The sequence below is a fragment of the Equus asinus genome, chromosome 14, assembly GCF_041296235.1.
Source record: "Equus asinus isolate D_3611 breed Donkey chromosome 14, EquAss-T2T_v2, whole genome shotgun sequence".
Taxonomy (NCBI): Eukaryota; Metazoa; Chordata; class Mammalia; order Perissodactyla; family Equidae; genus Equus; species Equus asinus.
Genome location: NC_091803.1, coordinates 36994465 through 37010194, shown reverse-complemented (window position 1 = coordinate 37010194; position 15730 = coordinate 36994465). Strand labels below are relative to the sequence as shown.

General features: G+C 52.2%; 1 protein-coding gene across 2 annotated transcripts in view; it reads right to left on the bottom strand.

Annotated features, from left to right (window-relative positions):
• Window positions 1-218: 218 nt before the first annotated feature.
• The window catches only part of ABCC6 (ATP binding cassette subfamily C member 6), a 54644-nt gene continuing 39132 nt past the window's right edge, over window positions 219-15730 (bottom strand). Inside the window, exons 23-31 of one of the 2 annotated variants that reach the window (XM_014837610.3) lie at window positions 12040-12350; window positions 10106-10305; window positions 7671-7797; window positions 6664-6765; window positions 5601-5747; window positions 3635-3793; window positions 3380-3546; window positions 1164-1358; window positions 219-852 (exon numbers count right to left, since the gene is read on the bottom strand). In XM_014837610.3, coding sequence (XP_014693096.3) covers window positions 744-852; window positions 1164-1358; window positions 3380-3546; window positions 3635-3793; window positions 5601-5747; window positions 6664-6765; window positions 7671-7797; window positions 10106-10305; window positions 12040-12350 — 1517 coding nt within the window. In that variant the 3' untranslated portion in view covers window positions 219-743. The remainder of the gene's footprint in view (window positions 853-1163; window positions 1359-3379; window positions 3547-3634; window positions 3794-5600; window positions 5748-6663; window positions 6766-7670; window positions 7798-10105; window positions 10306-12039; window positions 12351-15730) is intronic. The other variant, XM_070484869.1, reaches the window with a different exon arrangement.

Genomic DNA, 15730 nt, shown 5'->3' with positions numbered 1-15730 from the left:
CTTTAAAAATACGGACCAAAATGGAGAATGCATCAGTGGTTGCGGGGGTCCAGAGGGAGGGGGTGTGGGTACAAAATGGCAACACGAGGGCTCCTTGTGGCGATGGACGCGTTCAGTATCCCAGCGGTGGTGGCGGATGCAGACGTGTGACACAGTTGCACAGAAGTAAACACACACACACGAGTACAAATAAAACTAGGAGATCTGAACAAGGTCGGTGGGTTGCACCCGTGTCAATATCCTGGTTATTACTGTACGATCATTTTTCAAGGTGTTCCTCTTGGGGGAAGCGGATAAAGGGTACACAGGAACTCTGGATTATTTCTTACAACTGCTAGTCAGTCCACAATCATCTCAAAGGAAAAGGGTTCATTTGTGAAAAGTACACACACCACTGCCCCGGCCCCAGCGGTTCTGATTTCCTCCGTCTGGGGTGGAGCCTGTGCACTGGCAGGACTCTGAGGTCCCCAGGTGAGCCCAGTGGGCAGCCAGGGCTGAGAGCCGCTGTCGACTCTGGCTCCAGGGTGGACGGGGCTGGATGAGGTCTGGTCAGGCCGACCTGGGGGTGGCTGTGTCCTCCTCGCTCTGTGATCCTTGGCCACTTCCTCTGCTATTTTCCTCCCAAAGAGCAGAGAGGGGTCTAGACTCGACTCTGTGGGGCCACCGGTGACCCCCGAGTCACACGCATCTCCAGAGCAGTCTCTCCAGGTTGGCACAGTGGGAGGAGGGTTGAGGAGCGCAGCTCAGACCAGGCCTGACTCCTGCGCCAGCCTGTAAAACAGGCCCTTCTGGGCCAGCAGCTGGGCTGGGCTGCCACTCTCTGCCACCTGCCCGTTGTCCATGACCAGCACCCTGCAGGGGAGAGAGACACGGGCAGCAATTTGGACGCCAGCCCAAGCACTGGGCCGCTCTGAGAGCCCAGCGTGTCTGCTCTGGGGGGGTCCAGCCTTCCTGCGGTTTCCTGACACTGCCAGCCAGGTAGGTGGAAGCCTCTGCTGGACAGGTGCCCCTGGGTTCGTCCCTTCCCCCTGGGCGTCAGTCTTGCCACCTGTACAAGGGGCACTTGACAATCTGTTCCACGGCCCTTGCAGCTCTGAACCCTGCCGCCTCCCTCCCCCGCTGCAGGGGTGCCCCAGGGGCCCGGCTGCGTGAGGAGGGCTGACCTGGTGCAGTCCATGACCGAGCGCAGGCGGTGGGCGATGAGCAGCACCGTGCACTGGGCAAACCAGCTCCCCAGGGCCGCCTGCATCTGGAGCTCCGTCCCTGGGTCCACGGCGGCCGTGGCCTCGTCCAGAATGAGGATCTGGGTTTTCCGGAGAAGGGCGCGCGCCAGACACAGGAGCTGTTTCTGGCCCACACTGGGGATAAGACAGACAGAGGAATAAGAGGGTGTGTGTCTGCACGTCCCCGCACATGGGGTCCTCGGTCTACAGAGCAGGTAGGAATTCCCATCCTGCCATTTTCCAGCCAGGTGACTTTAGGCTGTGCCTCAGTTTCCCCATCTGTGCCATGGCTATTTCCACGTCAATTCTCTGGTCTTTGCCATGTGCCAGGCACATCCTCAGGGCTGTGTAGACATTGACTCGATTCTCATCAAGACCACAACGGTAGGTACGTTCATGAGTCCTTCCTCACTGGGGTGTGAGGACAAGAGAAGTCATATCAAAGTGGTCAGGGGTGCCCGTCACAGAGGAAGCCCTGGACATGCAGAAAGGTTTACTCCAACCAACAGACGAGGAAGGAAGGCACAAGGTCACGCGGCCCCAACCAACAGACGAGGAAGGAAGGCGCAAGGTCACGCGGCCGGTGAGACCCCAGAGCCTGGAGACCCAAGGGCGTCTGGGGCTGTTTCCTGCCACACTCAGCTTCCTCTCACAGTAAGCCCCGTAGAGAACCAGAACCCACGATGGCCGTGCAGGGGTCAGGCTCCTGGGCCTTGCTCCAGCCTCACCCCTTAGGGGCTGGGCAGCCCTGGGCAAGCCTTACGCCTCAGATTCCAACTCTGTCAGATGGGGTTAGTGAGGGTACAGCTTTGAGGATTAAAATAAGTATTTCTTGTTTCTTATATGCCAGGCATTGTTTCAACAACTTGACGCGTCGAACTCACTCAATCCTCGCACAGGCAGGGAGCTACTATTACTCCCATTTTACAGATGAGGAAACTGAGGCAGAGGAGATTAATAACCTGCTCAAGGTCCTATAACTGGTAAGTGGTGCAGCCTGGATGTGAAGCTTGTCTATGCTTTCAGCCGCCGAGCTACACCACCTCTCTAAGTCCGTGGAAACCTTCCCACCCTCATGCTCTCAATTGAACACTCTTGGGGGTAGACGGGGTGTGGGGTCCGGAATGTCTTGATTTTTTAAAAGTCATACACCTGTACAACAAGGTTCACAGCAGCACTATTCACAGCAGCCAAAGGGTAGAAATAACCCAAGTGTCCATCAATGGATGGGGAAAGTGTGGTCCATCCGTACCGTGGAATGTTATTCAGCCTTAAAAAGGGAGGGAATTTGGACACCTGCTACAGCGTGATGAACCTTGAGGACATTTTGCTAAGTGAAAGAAGCCAGTCACAAAAGGACAAACACTGTGTGATTCCATTTACATGAAATACCTAGAGTCGTCAAACTCAGAGAAACAGCAAGTAGAATTGTGGTACCCAGGGGCTGGGGGGAGGGGAAGCAGAGAAGTGTTGTTTTAATGGGGCAGAGTCTCAGTTCTGCAAGATGAAAAAGTTTGGGAATTGGTTGCACAACAATGGGAATGTACTTAGTGCTCCTGAACTGTACACTTACGAATGGTTAAGACACTGATTTTTATGTGTATTTTATCACAATTACAAATTTCTTTAAAAAGCATACATCATATGCTACTTGACACCTCCAGGGAGCATGCGGTTGGATAAAAAGATGGGCAGATGGATGGAAGGAAGGATGAGGGATGGATGGCTGGGGTTGGGGGCTGGCTGGAAGGAAGGATGAGGGATGGGTGGAAGGAAGAGGGGATGGATAGGATGGAGTGGAAGAAAGCATGAGAGATGGATGGAAGGGGGTTAGTGCCCAATATCAAACACAATATTTTTGTAGCAAAATAAATACTGAGGGGGATAAAGAAAGACTGTAAGTATCCTCGTGTCAGTTGAGGTTGGGTTTTGCCACCAAATAAATTTAGGAACCGAATTTAGGAAAAAGAAACTTGGTATTCAGAGACTGTGCTGGAGTTTGAAATTGCTGATAAGGTACGGGACTCAGATGGGATTATGAATAGAATGGGGTCGATAATCCTATGGGGGAGGCAGACGACCCTGGGGGGAGCCTTGGCCACACTCGCCTCTCCCCAGAGCACCCCCAGGTCCTGGCTGTGCTGGGGCGACCCTACCTCAGGTCGTCGCCTTGGTCCGCACACTCGTACTGCAGCTGGCCGGGCAGGCTGGCCACCAAGGCTCGGAGCTGCACCGTCTCCAAGGTGGCCCAGATGGCTTCGTCTGTGTGCTCGTGCAGCATGTCGAGGTTCATCCGCAGAGAGCCGGGGAACAGGATGGGGTCCTGGCCGGGAGGGGCAGTGGGTCAGAGCCGGGCTCAGCCACGCCTCCCACCTCTGCCCCACCCCCCCCCGGGGTCCCCCTGGCCTCACCTGGGGTATGATGGTGATCTTGGACCGCAGTGTGTGCAGCCCCACGCAGGTGATGGGGACCCCGTCGATCCAGATCCCGCCCTCAGCTGCCTCCACCAGCCGCAGCAGGCCCCCAGCCAGGGAGGACTTTCCAGCCCCTGTCCTGCCAACGATGCCCACCTGCCAGGGGAGAAGAGGGCAGGGCCATTCTGACCAGGCCAGGCCAGAAGAAGGCAGGCCGGCCACAGCCTAGAGGGTTCCTAGGCATCAACTTGTGAGATGTTTCCCCTGCACCCAAGAACCATCCGTCCATCCATCATCCTTTGAGCATCCATCCTTCCACCTGTTCATCTTTCCGTGTATCCATCCAACCTTCTGTCTGTATGTTCTGCTCTGTCTTCTCCTCATCCTGATGCATCTCTCCCATCTTTCCATCGATTCCTCTATCCTTCCTTCTGTTCCTCCATCCTTCATCCTCCCCCATCCTTCCAGCCACAACCCCATCATCCCTCATCCTTCCTTCCATTCGTACCCCCATCCTTCCATCTGCCCCCATCCTTCCTTCCACCCATTCTCCCAATCACACTCCTATCCTTCCACCCCTCCCTCATCCTTCCATCCATCTGCCCATCTTTTTATCCATGCCCATCCTTCCCCAGTCTTTACTGTTGCATTCTCAATGTCTGACACGTGGTGGGGGGCGTATGACAGGCACTCTTTTACGCACCAGGAATACAGAATTTAAAAAGCCCCTGTTCCCCAGGGCTCACTCGTCTGGTCTTGGGAATACTGCAACTAAGTAAACTGAATTTTAACCCAGTGTGAGGAGCAGCACTCTGTAATCAACCTCCAGACCTGTAGCAATGGAGGTGAGCAAGGAGGTACTGTTCTTGCTGCCTGGGATGGGGGGGGGGGGCTGATGGGGTAATCCAAGAAGGCTTCATGGAGGAGGGGATACTTGAGTGGAATCTTGAAGGATGAGTAGGAGTTCGGGGAGGGGGGAGATTCCAGGTAAACCACACCAAGTGCCAGCCTGTACGGTCCCTGAGGGGAGACCATGTGGCCCCCTGGCCCAGAGGCAGCTGCCCCACGATGTTGGCTAGCCCTGGCCGGGCGACAAGTGAAGTGGAGAGCTGGGCAGGGCATTGGCTGGGAGCAGGTGGACGGTCTCGAGCAGGGGAATGACATGCTTAAATAATGATCACAGGAGAACAGATGGGAGGTGGTGACGCGGGAGGCTGGGGGCTCAGGCGGGGGCCTGGAGCAGCCTAGGGGAGGGCAGGCAGGAAGTGTCACTGGGTGGGGAGGGAGAGGAAGGACTCAACGAAAAGGCCCGACCCAGGCATCTGTGAAACTGTAAAGGCTAAACCCGGCACCTACCTCCTAGGGTTGTCATCAGAGTAAAAATGCAAATGATAACGAACGAAAGCATTGGTAAACATTTCTGCCGCGCCTGCTCTGTGCCAGGCAGTGTTCCAGGCACTTTATGTATTAACTCAGTTAAACTTCACAACACCTCTAGGAGGCTGGCATTATTAGTCCCATTTTACAGCTGGGAAAACTGAGCCCAAGGCATGAGTTGGCTCAAGCCCAAGGTCACTCATGGCAGAGTGAGGAACTGAGCCCACGCACACTGGATGATGGCTGTGGAGCACTTAGCACTCTGCCTGGTACACAGTAGGTGTTCAACTAATGCTAGAGAAAGGAGAAGGAAGGAAGTCGGGGAGGTGCCCTCTCAGCTGGGACACCGAGGTGGCTGGGCAGGTGGGTTTCACGAAGATGGAGCAGGTTTGGGGAAGATGCCAAGTTCAGTTTAGGGTGTGGTGGGTTTGAAGACTGGGGCACCTGAGGCGGGGATGTGGAGGAGGCAGCTGGGGCTCAGGGCCTGGACCCTGGGGTGATGCCCAGCCTGGTGCGGACGTGATGTCTCTCCGGCCCCCCTGTGGCCTGGCCTCCAAGAGGAAGACGTCGTGGGTGAGCCACTCACCTTCTCTCCCGCGTGGATCTTGAAGGACACGCCCCGCACGGCCAGCGGGAGCTCAGGTCGATGTCTCAGCCCAAAGTTCCAGAACTCGATCTGTCCGCCGTGAGGCCAGGGTGGCCGGGCGGTGCAGGACGGCAGCCTCCAGGGGGCCTGGGGCGGGAGGGGACACTGGGTCACAGGTGCCTTCCTCCCGGGCTCCTCACAAAGGAGCCGCCCCTCTCTGAGCCTCAGTTTCCTCTTCTGTAAAATGGGCATATTTCCTGCTATTTTTCTGGGGTTGTTATGGGATTAAATGAGAGAGGGCACAGAACATAGCAAGGCTAAAAACAAATAATATCCAGTATTGTGAAAATAATGATGGTGCTGGCTACTCTTGACATCTATTATTTTTTATTAATATATAACAATTTATATTGCATTCAGATTAATAATTATATATCTATTATTATTATGAGCCACTGTTAATTGTCAAATAATATCCTCTCTTCCTCTAGTAGGAGCAGACACTCTGCTTTGTCTTGGGGAAGAGGGGACGACGGTGCAGTGGGGAGACCAATGCGGCCATTCGCTATTCCTGTGACCTTGAACAGGTCACCCCACGCCCTTGAGCCTTGGTTTCCCCATCTGTGAAGTGGGGCTAATAAGAGCAGTGGACACGTTTTGAGAGTTACTGCGTGCCAGACGGTGGTACGAAGTCCCTTATGGCGGCTCTCATATGGCCCTCCCAGGAGGCCCAGCGCTGTTACGTTCTGCTATGTTGCTCTTCTGTCCCTGTGATGCTGCTGTCATGTTTCTGTAATGTTGCTGTCATGTTTCGGTAATGTTGCTATCATGTTACTATTACGTTGCCATTGCATTACTGTGACTCATGGTTGCCTGTCACTCAGAGAGTGACCTGCTTTGCCCAAGCTAGGAAGCCAAGGAACCAGGATTTGACCTGGCTCCAGACCCCATGTTCTTAATCCTGACTGCCTCCCGCCTGTGACTCCTGCCGACAGTGGTGGGGGCTCCAAAGTCCGCAGCAGATGTCGACCTGGGTCCACCGCCCTCATCTCCCACCCATCACCTCCTTGGGCGTCCGGACGTAGTCCTTCATGCGCTCCACCGACACGATGCTGTTCTCCAGGTCTGTCCAGCTTCGAACAGCCCACTGCAGCGTCTGGGTCACCTGGGGGGGAGAAGACACCTCCGGCTGCTTCAGCAAGACCACCCCACAGGCTTGCATCAGTGCCCTTAGGCAGGGGCCGGAAGGCAGGACCAGAGAGGGGGGTGTGGCCCTCCCAAACACCCAGCAGGACCCAGGCCAGCTGACTTCCATCCGAGCGCTTTCCCAAGGGGCTGGGTCTCCAGCGACTGCGCATCACACCTGGAGCATCACCAGCCTCCTCGCCAGGACCCACGTGCCCTGCCTCCTCCAGTCTCCCCACCTCATTTCCCTCCACTCTCGCCCTCGCCCACAATCTCCAGCCACGCCACCTTCCTGTTCCTCCAACACACCGGAAGAGCTCCCGGTTTCCCCTCCTTGCCTCCCTCACTTGCTTCAGGCCGCAGCTCACGAGCCCGTCCTCGGAGAGGCCTTCCCCATCACGCACTATCCTCCCACCCGGCATTAATCATCCTCAAGCTTAGCTGCCTGGGCCGTAAAACGGGGACAGTCATAGCACCCCTGATGGGGTTGTGGGCGGGATTACGAGTTAATATTCGTGAAGCTCTGATGACAACGCCTCCTTCCTCGTGACTGCTACTTACATACTTTTTTCTCTATAGATGTCATGACCTGACATTAAACATCGTTATCCATAGTTAACAAAAAGCTAACATAGTGCTGGAAAGGTCCTCTGTGCGCTTCATCTCGCTAGTCTTTCCAGCGTCCGGAGGGACGGGATTACTGCCCTGATTTTCGGATGGGCACGCGGAGGCTCCGAGAGGGAGGACTCCGGCCCGGGTCCAGCCTCGGCTCTTGGGGAGCCACACTGGTCGTTTGGACTCGAGTCCTTGCAGGTCCCACTGGCAGGGGTCTGTAGGCCTCCATCCTGCCCGCGCCCCAGAGCCCAGTTGGGGTGTCGGGAGTACCTGGAGGGCGGTGGAGACAGAGAAGCCCACGAGGCCGGCGCTGAGATGGCCCTTGCTCAGCACAGCGCACGTGGCGGCTGCAAACACGAGCCCGTTGCCCAGGAGCTCCATGTTGGCAGCGAGCCACCTGTGAGGGGAGGCAGGTAACAGCGGGGTCGGCGAGGGGCATCATCCGCGGGACCCACTTCTCTGGGCACAAGGACTGGCCAACGTGCCGGCTTCAGTACCCACGGGGGACCTGGCGATGGTCTCCTCCACCCTCAGGCCCCACCCAACAGTGGGTGGGGGAGATTGGCGCTGTCCTGCCTCACTGGTCGCAGCTCAGGGCCCGGGACATGCGAGATGCTCAAGCAAAGCTTTGCTGCGCTGCGACCTCTCTGTCCCTGGGAGATGCCAGGCCATGTCTCCTTGTGTTCTCCCTGCCTGAACCCGACCTCCATCTTCACACAGCCAACATCTCATCTTCATGCACAAGTCAGCTTAAACCTCACCTCCTCAGAGAGCCTTCCCAGACTGCTCCTCCTTCCTCTCTAACGCATCCCTGAGAACTTCCTTCACGGCAGCTCTCCCTGTCGATAACTAAACCATTTCATCAGTCACTGACTAGCAGGCTCCATCGGTAGATCGTGAGCTTCCTGAGGGCGGCGACTTTGTCTCGTTCACGACTCTGTCTCCAGCACCCAGCACATAGGAGGTGCTCAACATATATATACGGGACGGATGGATGAATGCACGCCCCTCTTATGGAATTCCCACTCCACCATGCATTCATTCATTCATTCAACATACATGAAGCACCTACTGTGTGTCTCGCATGTTGGAGGTGCTGGGGACACAGCCAGGAAGCAAACAGATAAAAATGCCTGTCTTCAGGGAGCTTTAGGCTGTACTACCCATGACATCTAGTCCTCCTGACAACCCCAACAATGCGGGTGGTGTTGTCCCCGCCTGGCGGATGAGGACACAGGCTCAGAAGGGGTAGGTCCTTGCCTAGGTCCATCCACGTGACAAACAGTGATCTGAAGCCACCTCTGCCTGACTGACTCCAGAAAGCACAGACCCTTTCCAACAGGCCGTGCTTTTCAGTGAACCAACTAACAAGTGAATTACAAACTCAGACCCGCCCCGACCAGGGTCTGCCACTTCCTGGACGGCTGACCTGGGGAGAGTCCCTTTCTTCTCTGAATGCCAGCTTACCCATCTGTAGAATGAAGTCACACCTGGCTCATGATGGTTGAGAGGATTAATGACATGCACCATAGAGAGCATGGACATCACTGAGCCTTGCATGTAGTAGCTATTTTCTTTTTTTTTTTTTTTTTTGGTGAGGAAGATTGGCCCTGCACTAACATCTGTTGCCAATCTTCCTCTTTTTGCTTGAGGAAGAGTGTCGCTGAGCTAACATCTTTGTTTTCTGTGTGGGATGCCGCCACAGCGTGGCCTGATGAGCGGTATGTAGGTCCTCGCCCAGGAACCCCAGGCCACCAAAGTGGAGCACATGAACTTAACCACCATGCCACCGGGCCGGGCCCAGTAGCTGCTTTCTAAATGTTCAGAAGGCCCCTCCTCCCCAGGCCAGGACCCCAGGAAGGGGCAGAGCGGGTCATCCAGAAGGCATATAGAATTGAGACACTGCCCTGACAGCCCCAGCTGGCCAGGGACCTGGGCAGATGGAGAAAAGTATTCACATTTGTGGAGTACCTATTGTGTACATGGAGCCTCTCCATACACTGGAACCAGGCTGCCTGGACTCAAATCCTGACTCCACCGTGTATTTGCTGTGTGGCCTTGGGCAGGTTCCTAAATCTCTCTGTGCCTAAGATTCATCGTCTAAAAACAGTCTCTGCCTGTGGGATTGTTAATAGGATTAAATAAATTCATTCATGTAGAGTGCTCAGAACTGTGCTGGGCCTGTAGTAAGCACGTTACAGTAATAGCTATGAGTGTATCTATTCAATCCTTACAGCCGCTCCATGAGCACAATCCCAGTTTGGCTGATGAGGTTCAGAGAGGTTAGGTAACTTGCCTAAGATCGCCCAGCCGCAGACTTGCAGAACTGGTCTTTGAACCCATGTCTATCTGAGCTCAGAGCTTATGTTCTTGTTCTCGCTTAGTACTGCAGGCTGAGGATGCTTATGTAGCTGCTTGTCACCAAGGCAACAGAGGCGGGCCCAGTGGCCTGGCAACAGAGGCTGCGTCCCTTTTGCTGACATCTGTGCCTCCTGCCCACCTGCGGTTGGGGAGCCCTCAGGCCAGTTTCCACCTGCGCACGGTGTGAGCCAAACGCACCTGTGGGATCTAGCCTCAGTTTCATGCCTGACTTGCTGTGTGACCTTGGCCAGGCCATTTGACCTCTCTGGCCACACAGTATGTCCTTAGGGCTCACTCTCTGGGGACACAGATGCGTTACAGGCTCTTCTCTGCCCCCTTCCTACCTGTCCGCCACCAGCTGCGGGAAACTGACCCTCTGGGTCTCATCCACGTGTGCGTCGTTCTGAGCCACAAAGGGGCCCTGGGCCCGGAAGGCCCTGACCACCGCGCTGCCCTGGAACGTCTCGGCCACGTGGGAACACACGAATGCGTGCCTGGTCGTCTCCAGGCGTCTGAGCTGGCACGAGGTGGCCACGTACAGGCTCTGGGGTGGGACAGATGGGGAGGGAGAAGGCACAGACACAGAGAGGTGGTTTGAGGAGCACAGGGAGCCGCAAGTACAGGGTCATGGATCAGGCTCTATTCCCAGCTTGCTGTGTGACCTCAGGCCAGTTGCTTCCCCTCTCTGCGCTCCAACTTCCTTGCAGAATCAGAATTCCATGGTTCTTTTTAAAATCACCTGGGATGCTTCAAAAACCTCCAATGCCCCCACCCTACAACTATTGAACCCGAATCCTTGGTGGTGTCATTTGGACCTTGGTATTTTTAAAGAGCCTGACTCTAATGGACTGTCAGGATCGAGAAACCACTAGTGAAGTGTGAAGTTCTCATTCCCAGCTCTAAGGCTGCCTGTTTCACTTATGGCCAGTCACTGCGGGAACAAAACCCTCAGGGGCAAGGACGGCCGTTGGCCAAGTCAAGTCTGTTCATTTCACACGAGGGTCCATGCCAGGTGCTGGGAACACAGTGATGCACAGATAACATGTGTTGCTATTTGGTTTGAGGTTGCAGACTGTGTGTACTGGCAGCCAGAGAGGAACTCATGTTTGTGAACGCCCGGGCTGTGTGCCACGCTGTTGACAAATAGGATCTGAGTAATTGTGAGGTGGACCTTAGTGTCTGTCGCGGTTGACAGGACACCTGAGGCTCAGAGGGATGAAGCCGCTGGTCCAGGCCTCTGCAGACACCAAGCGGCAGGGCCTGGATTCAAACCCACTTCTGCCTGACTCCCAGGCTTTCGGTGGAGCAGTCCCTCCCCCAAGTCAAGAGGACAGAGAGAAGACCTGGGCTGGTGGTGGGGGCCAGCGGGGGCCATGGTTTTTGTCTGACCACCATGTTTTTTCTACTTCTGATTTCCGGGAGCAGGGGCAGGGGGGTGCTGTCAATCATGGGACCTGACCGTGGGGGTGGTGGCACCATACAGCCCCGCCAATCAGAGTAAGCGATTCCTCTGGTCACAGTAATTAGCTCAGGGGTGAACGCAAGGCTCATCAAGGGCCCATCAGCATCTTCCCTGGGACTGATATACGAATGCTGAGCTGCAAGCAAGCTTTCTTTGTGTGGGGGTTGCTAAGGTGCGATGCCGTGAGGGCCCCCTGGAAAGAGAGTGTGTGCAAAATTAGGCCAAGCCAAGCTGAGCCAGTGCTCCTCAAACAGCATGCATCAGAGTTACCTGGAGGGTTCGATAAAACCCAGATTTCTGGGCCCCCCTCCATAGTGTCTGAGTTAGCAGGTCTTGGGCGGGGCCCTGAGAATGTGCATTTCTAACTAGCCCCCAGTGATGCTGATGCTGCTGGTTGGGGACCACACTCCGAGAACCCCTGAGTGAAGAGATGGAGCGAGTGATCAGGGCCCGGTGACAGCTGGCCCACTGCACCCTGGGAGCGCAGGCCGTGAAACTCTGTTCTTTTGTTTCAGCTCATTTAAGCTGGTCCCTGGCTCTGGCGACAGAAAGAGTCTAGCCTAACATAACAGTCTTTGAGAGTTTGCACTGCCTTCTTGGCTTCCAGATAATTGGAGAATGACGAGGAAGCTGCTTTCCGCAGGCGCAGGATAAAATGTCAGATATTAAGAACTTGGATGTGAACATTGGCGACACAGAGATGAGCACAGGTGCTAGACTGTGGTGTCTCCGCCTCTTATACTGTCCTGCCCAGAGACGGGGGACCGGCTGAGGTGACCTCCGCTGGCCCCAGGAGCCGCCCCAACCTCTCCGTACCTGAAACCCGGCGTAGAGGAGCAGCAGGGGCAGGAGGACCAGAACAGCCGCCGGGGTCGCTACCGTCACCACCAGGCTGACCTCCAGGAGTCCGAAGGCGTAAACCAGCAAGGACCGGAATTTGTCTGGGATGTCCACATCCACCATGTCTGTCTCCTTGGAGAAGCGGGCCAGCAGGTTCCCCACGGGTGTCTGCTCAAAGAAGCCGATGGGTGACCGTGCCACGTCCCACAGGAGCCTCTGGAAGAGCAGCCTGGATGCCCGGATGCCCCCCAGGAGCACTGTGGCCATGGAGGCAAACAGCCCGATGGCTGGGCAGAGAGAGAGGGTCAGAGCGTGAGGGCTGGGGAGCCTCCTGTGGGGTCTTGGGCAGGTCCCCACCACCGCCCTGTGGTGCCCTCTTATGATCTGGCCACCCTGACTATCCCTTGATGGCATCACCCTGGAGCGTCCCCTCCCCAGTTCACGTCCACCTAGGATCTCAGAACGTGACCTTATTTGAAAATGGTGTCTTTGCAGACGTTATTAGTTAAAGATCTTGAGACAAGATCATCTTGGATTCAGGGTGGGTCCTAGATCCAATGACTTGAGTCTTTATCAGAGGAGAAGACACACAGAGATACAGAGAAGGAGGTGATGTGAAGATGGAGGCAGAGACTGGCATGATGCACCACAAGCCAAGGATGCTGAGGACCCCCAGCCAGCACAAGAAGCCAGGAGAGAGGCCCTCAGGAGGAACCCTTCCTGCTGACACCCTGATTTCGGACTTCTGGCTTCAGAACTGTGGAAGAATAAATTTCTCTCCAGCTACCCGGTTTGTGGTAATCTGTTTTATGGCAGCCCTCGGAAACTAAGATACCTCCTTCCTCCCCATGCCGACCTAGGTGCTTGGAATAGGGCTAACTTCACTACCTGGCTCCGGGTGGGGCAAATTTCATCCCTGGCCAGTCCAAACCACTGCGACTGGTTCAGGGATGAACACGTGACCCAAGTTGGGCCAATGAGAGAGACCTAGGACTTTGCTAGAACTTTTGGAAAAGACATGCTCGGTTTTTTGAGGTGGTCAAGCTGGAGCTGTGGGATACCATCTAACCACTGGGGGAGAAGCCTGCCTGGATAGGAAGCTATCACAGAGGGAGAAAATGAAGCCATTCTGACAGCCACATTGGACCCCTGGATCCAGCCATACCTGAAGCCAGTTACCAATGGATTCCAGTCTCATAAGCTAATAAATTCGGTTGTTGCTTAAACTAGTTTGAGCCATATAGTTATATACTTAGCATGCTATAGCTATGTAGTTAGTAGCTATGTTAATTTCAGATAGAGCAGCCTTCACAGTAAGAAAAATTGTCAGGGATAAGGAGGGACATTACAGAAAAGCAGTAAGGACATAGTTTAACACAACGCCATCAATCGACTGGATATAACGGACATCAATAGACAACTTCATCCAACAACAGCAGCAGAATATAAATTCTTTTCAAACTCACATGGGACATTCACCAAGGCAGACCACATTCTGGGCCATAAATCATACCTTAACAAATTTAAAAAAGTAGAAACCATAAAATGTCTGTTCTCAGACCACAATGGAATTGAACTAGAAAGATAGCTGGAAAATCCCCAAAATACTTGAAGATTAAATAACATGTTTCTAAGTAACTCATGGGTCAAAGAAGAAATCTCAAGATAAATTTAAAAACAGTTTGAACTAAATGAAAATAAAAACACAACTTATCAAAATTTATGGAAAGCCGTCAAAGCAGGGCTTAGAGGAAAATGTATATCATTGAATGCATACATTAGAAAAAAAGAAAGATCTAAAGTCAATCATCTAAGCTTCCACCTAAGGAAAACAGAAACAGAAGAGCAAATAAATCCAAAAAAGCAGAAGAAAAGAAACAATAACAATTAGAGTAAAAATAAATGAAATTGAAAAACAGAAAATCAATGAAAACAAAAACTGGTTCTTTGAAAAGATCAATAAAACTGATAAACCTTTAGCCAGGCTAACTAGGAAAAAAAGAGGGGGGACACAAACTACTAATATCAGAAATAAAAGGGGGGACATCACTACAGATCATATGGATATTAAAGGGATGATAAAGCAATACTAGGAATTACTCTATGACCACAAATGTGATGCCCTAGGAGAAATGAACTGACTCCTTGAAAGACACAATCTACACAAACTCACACAAAACAACACAGATAATCCGAATGGGTCCATAAATATTAAAGAAATTGAATCAACAATTAATAACCTCCCAAAACAGAAAGTTTACTGGAGAATTCTACCAAACATTGAAGGAGAAATTATACCAATTCTCTACAATCTCTCTCAGAGGTCAGGAGCAGAGGGAATAATTCCTAACCCACTCTGTGAGGCCAGCATCACCCTGATAGCAAAACCAGGCAAAACATCACAAGAAAAGAAAACTCCAGACCAATCTCTCTCTTGAACATAGATGCAAAAGTCCTCCACAAAATATTAGCGAATTAAATCCAACAATGTATAAAAAGAATTATACACTATGAGCAAATGGGATTTATCACAGGTATGCAAGGCTGGTTCAATATTTGAACATCAATTAATGTAACCCATCACATCGACTAGCTAAAGAAGAAAAATCACATGATCGTATGCAGGAAAAGCATTTGACATGATCCAATACCCATTCATGATAAAAAAAAAAACTTTCAGTAAACTAGGAATAGAGGAGAATTTCCTCAGCTTAGCGAAGAACATCTACATAAAACCCATGGCTAACTTAATGGTGAGAATGATGCTCTCCCACTAAGCTCAGGAACAACGCAAGGATGTCCCCTCACTTCTTTTCAACATCCTACTGAAAGTCGTAGCTAATGCAATAAAAATAAGAAAAGGAAATAAAAGGTATACAGAGCGGAAAGGGAGAAATGAAACTGCATTTGTTTGCACATCACATGACTGTCTATGTAGAAAATCAGAAATAACTGACAAAAAAACTCCTGAAACTAATAAGCAATTATTGCAAGGTTTTAGGATGCAAGGTTAACATGCAAACATCAATCGCTTTCCGATATATCAGCAATGAACAAGTGGAATTTGAAATTAAAAAACATAATACCATTCACATTAGCACCCCTCAAAAATGAAATCCTTAGGTATAAATCTAACAAAATAAGGACAAGATCTATATGAGGAGAACGACAAAATTCTGATGAATGAAATCAAAGAACTAGATGGAGAGATATTCCATGTTCATAGACAGGAAGACACAGTGTTGTCAAGATGTCAGTTCTTTCCCACTTGATCAACAGATTCACTGCAATCCCAATCAAAATCGCGGCAAGTTATTTTTTGGACACTGACAAACTGATTGTAAAGTTTATACAGACCCAGAATAGCCAACTCAATATAGAAGGAGAAGAACAAAGTCGGAGGAACGGCACTACCTAAATTCAAGGCTTACTATAAAGCTACAGGAATCAAGACAGTGGGATTTGTGAAAGAACAGACAGATAGATGGATGGAACAGAATGGAGAGCCCAGAAATAGTCATCAATATAGTCAGCTGATCTTTGACAAAGGAGCAAAGGCAAAATAACAGAGCAAAGAGAGTCTCTTCAACCAATGGCGCTGGAACAACTGGACGTCCACACGCAAAAAAAAAAAAAAAAAAAAAAAAAAATCTAGAAACAGACCTTA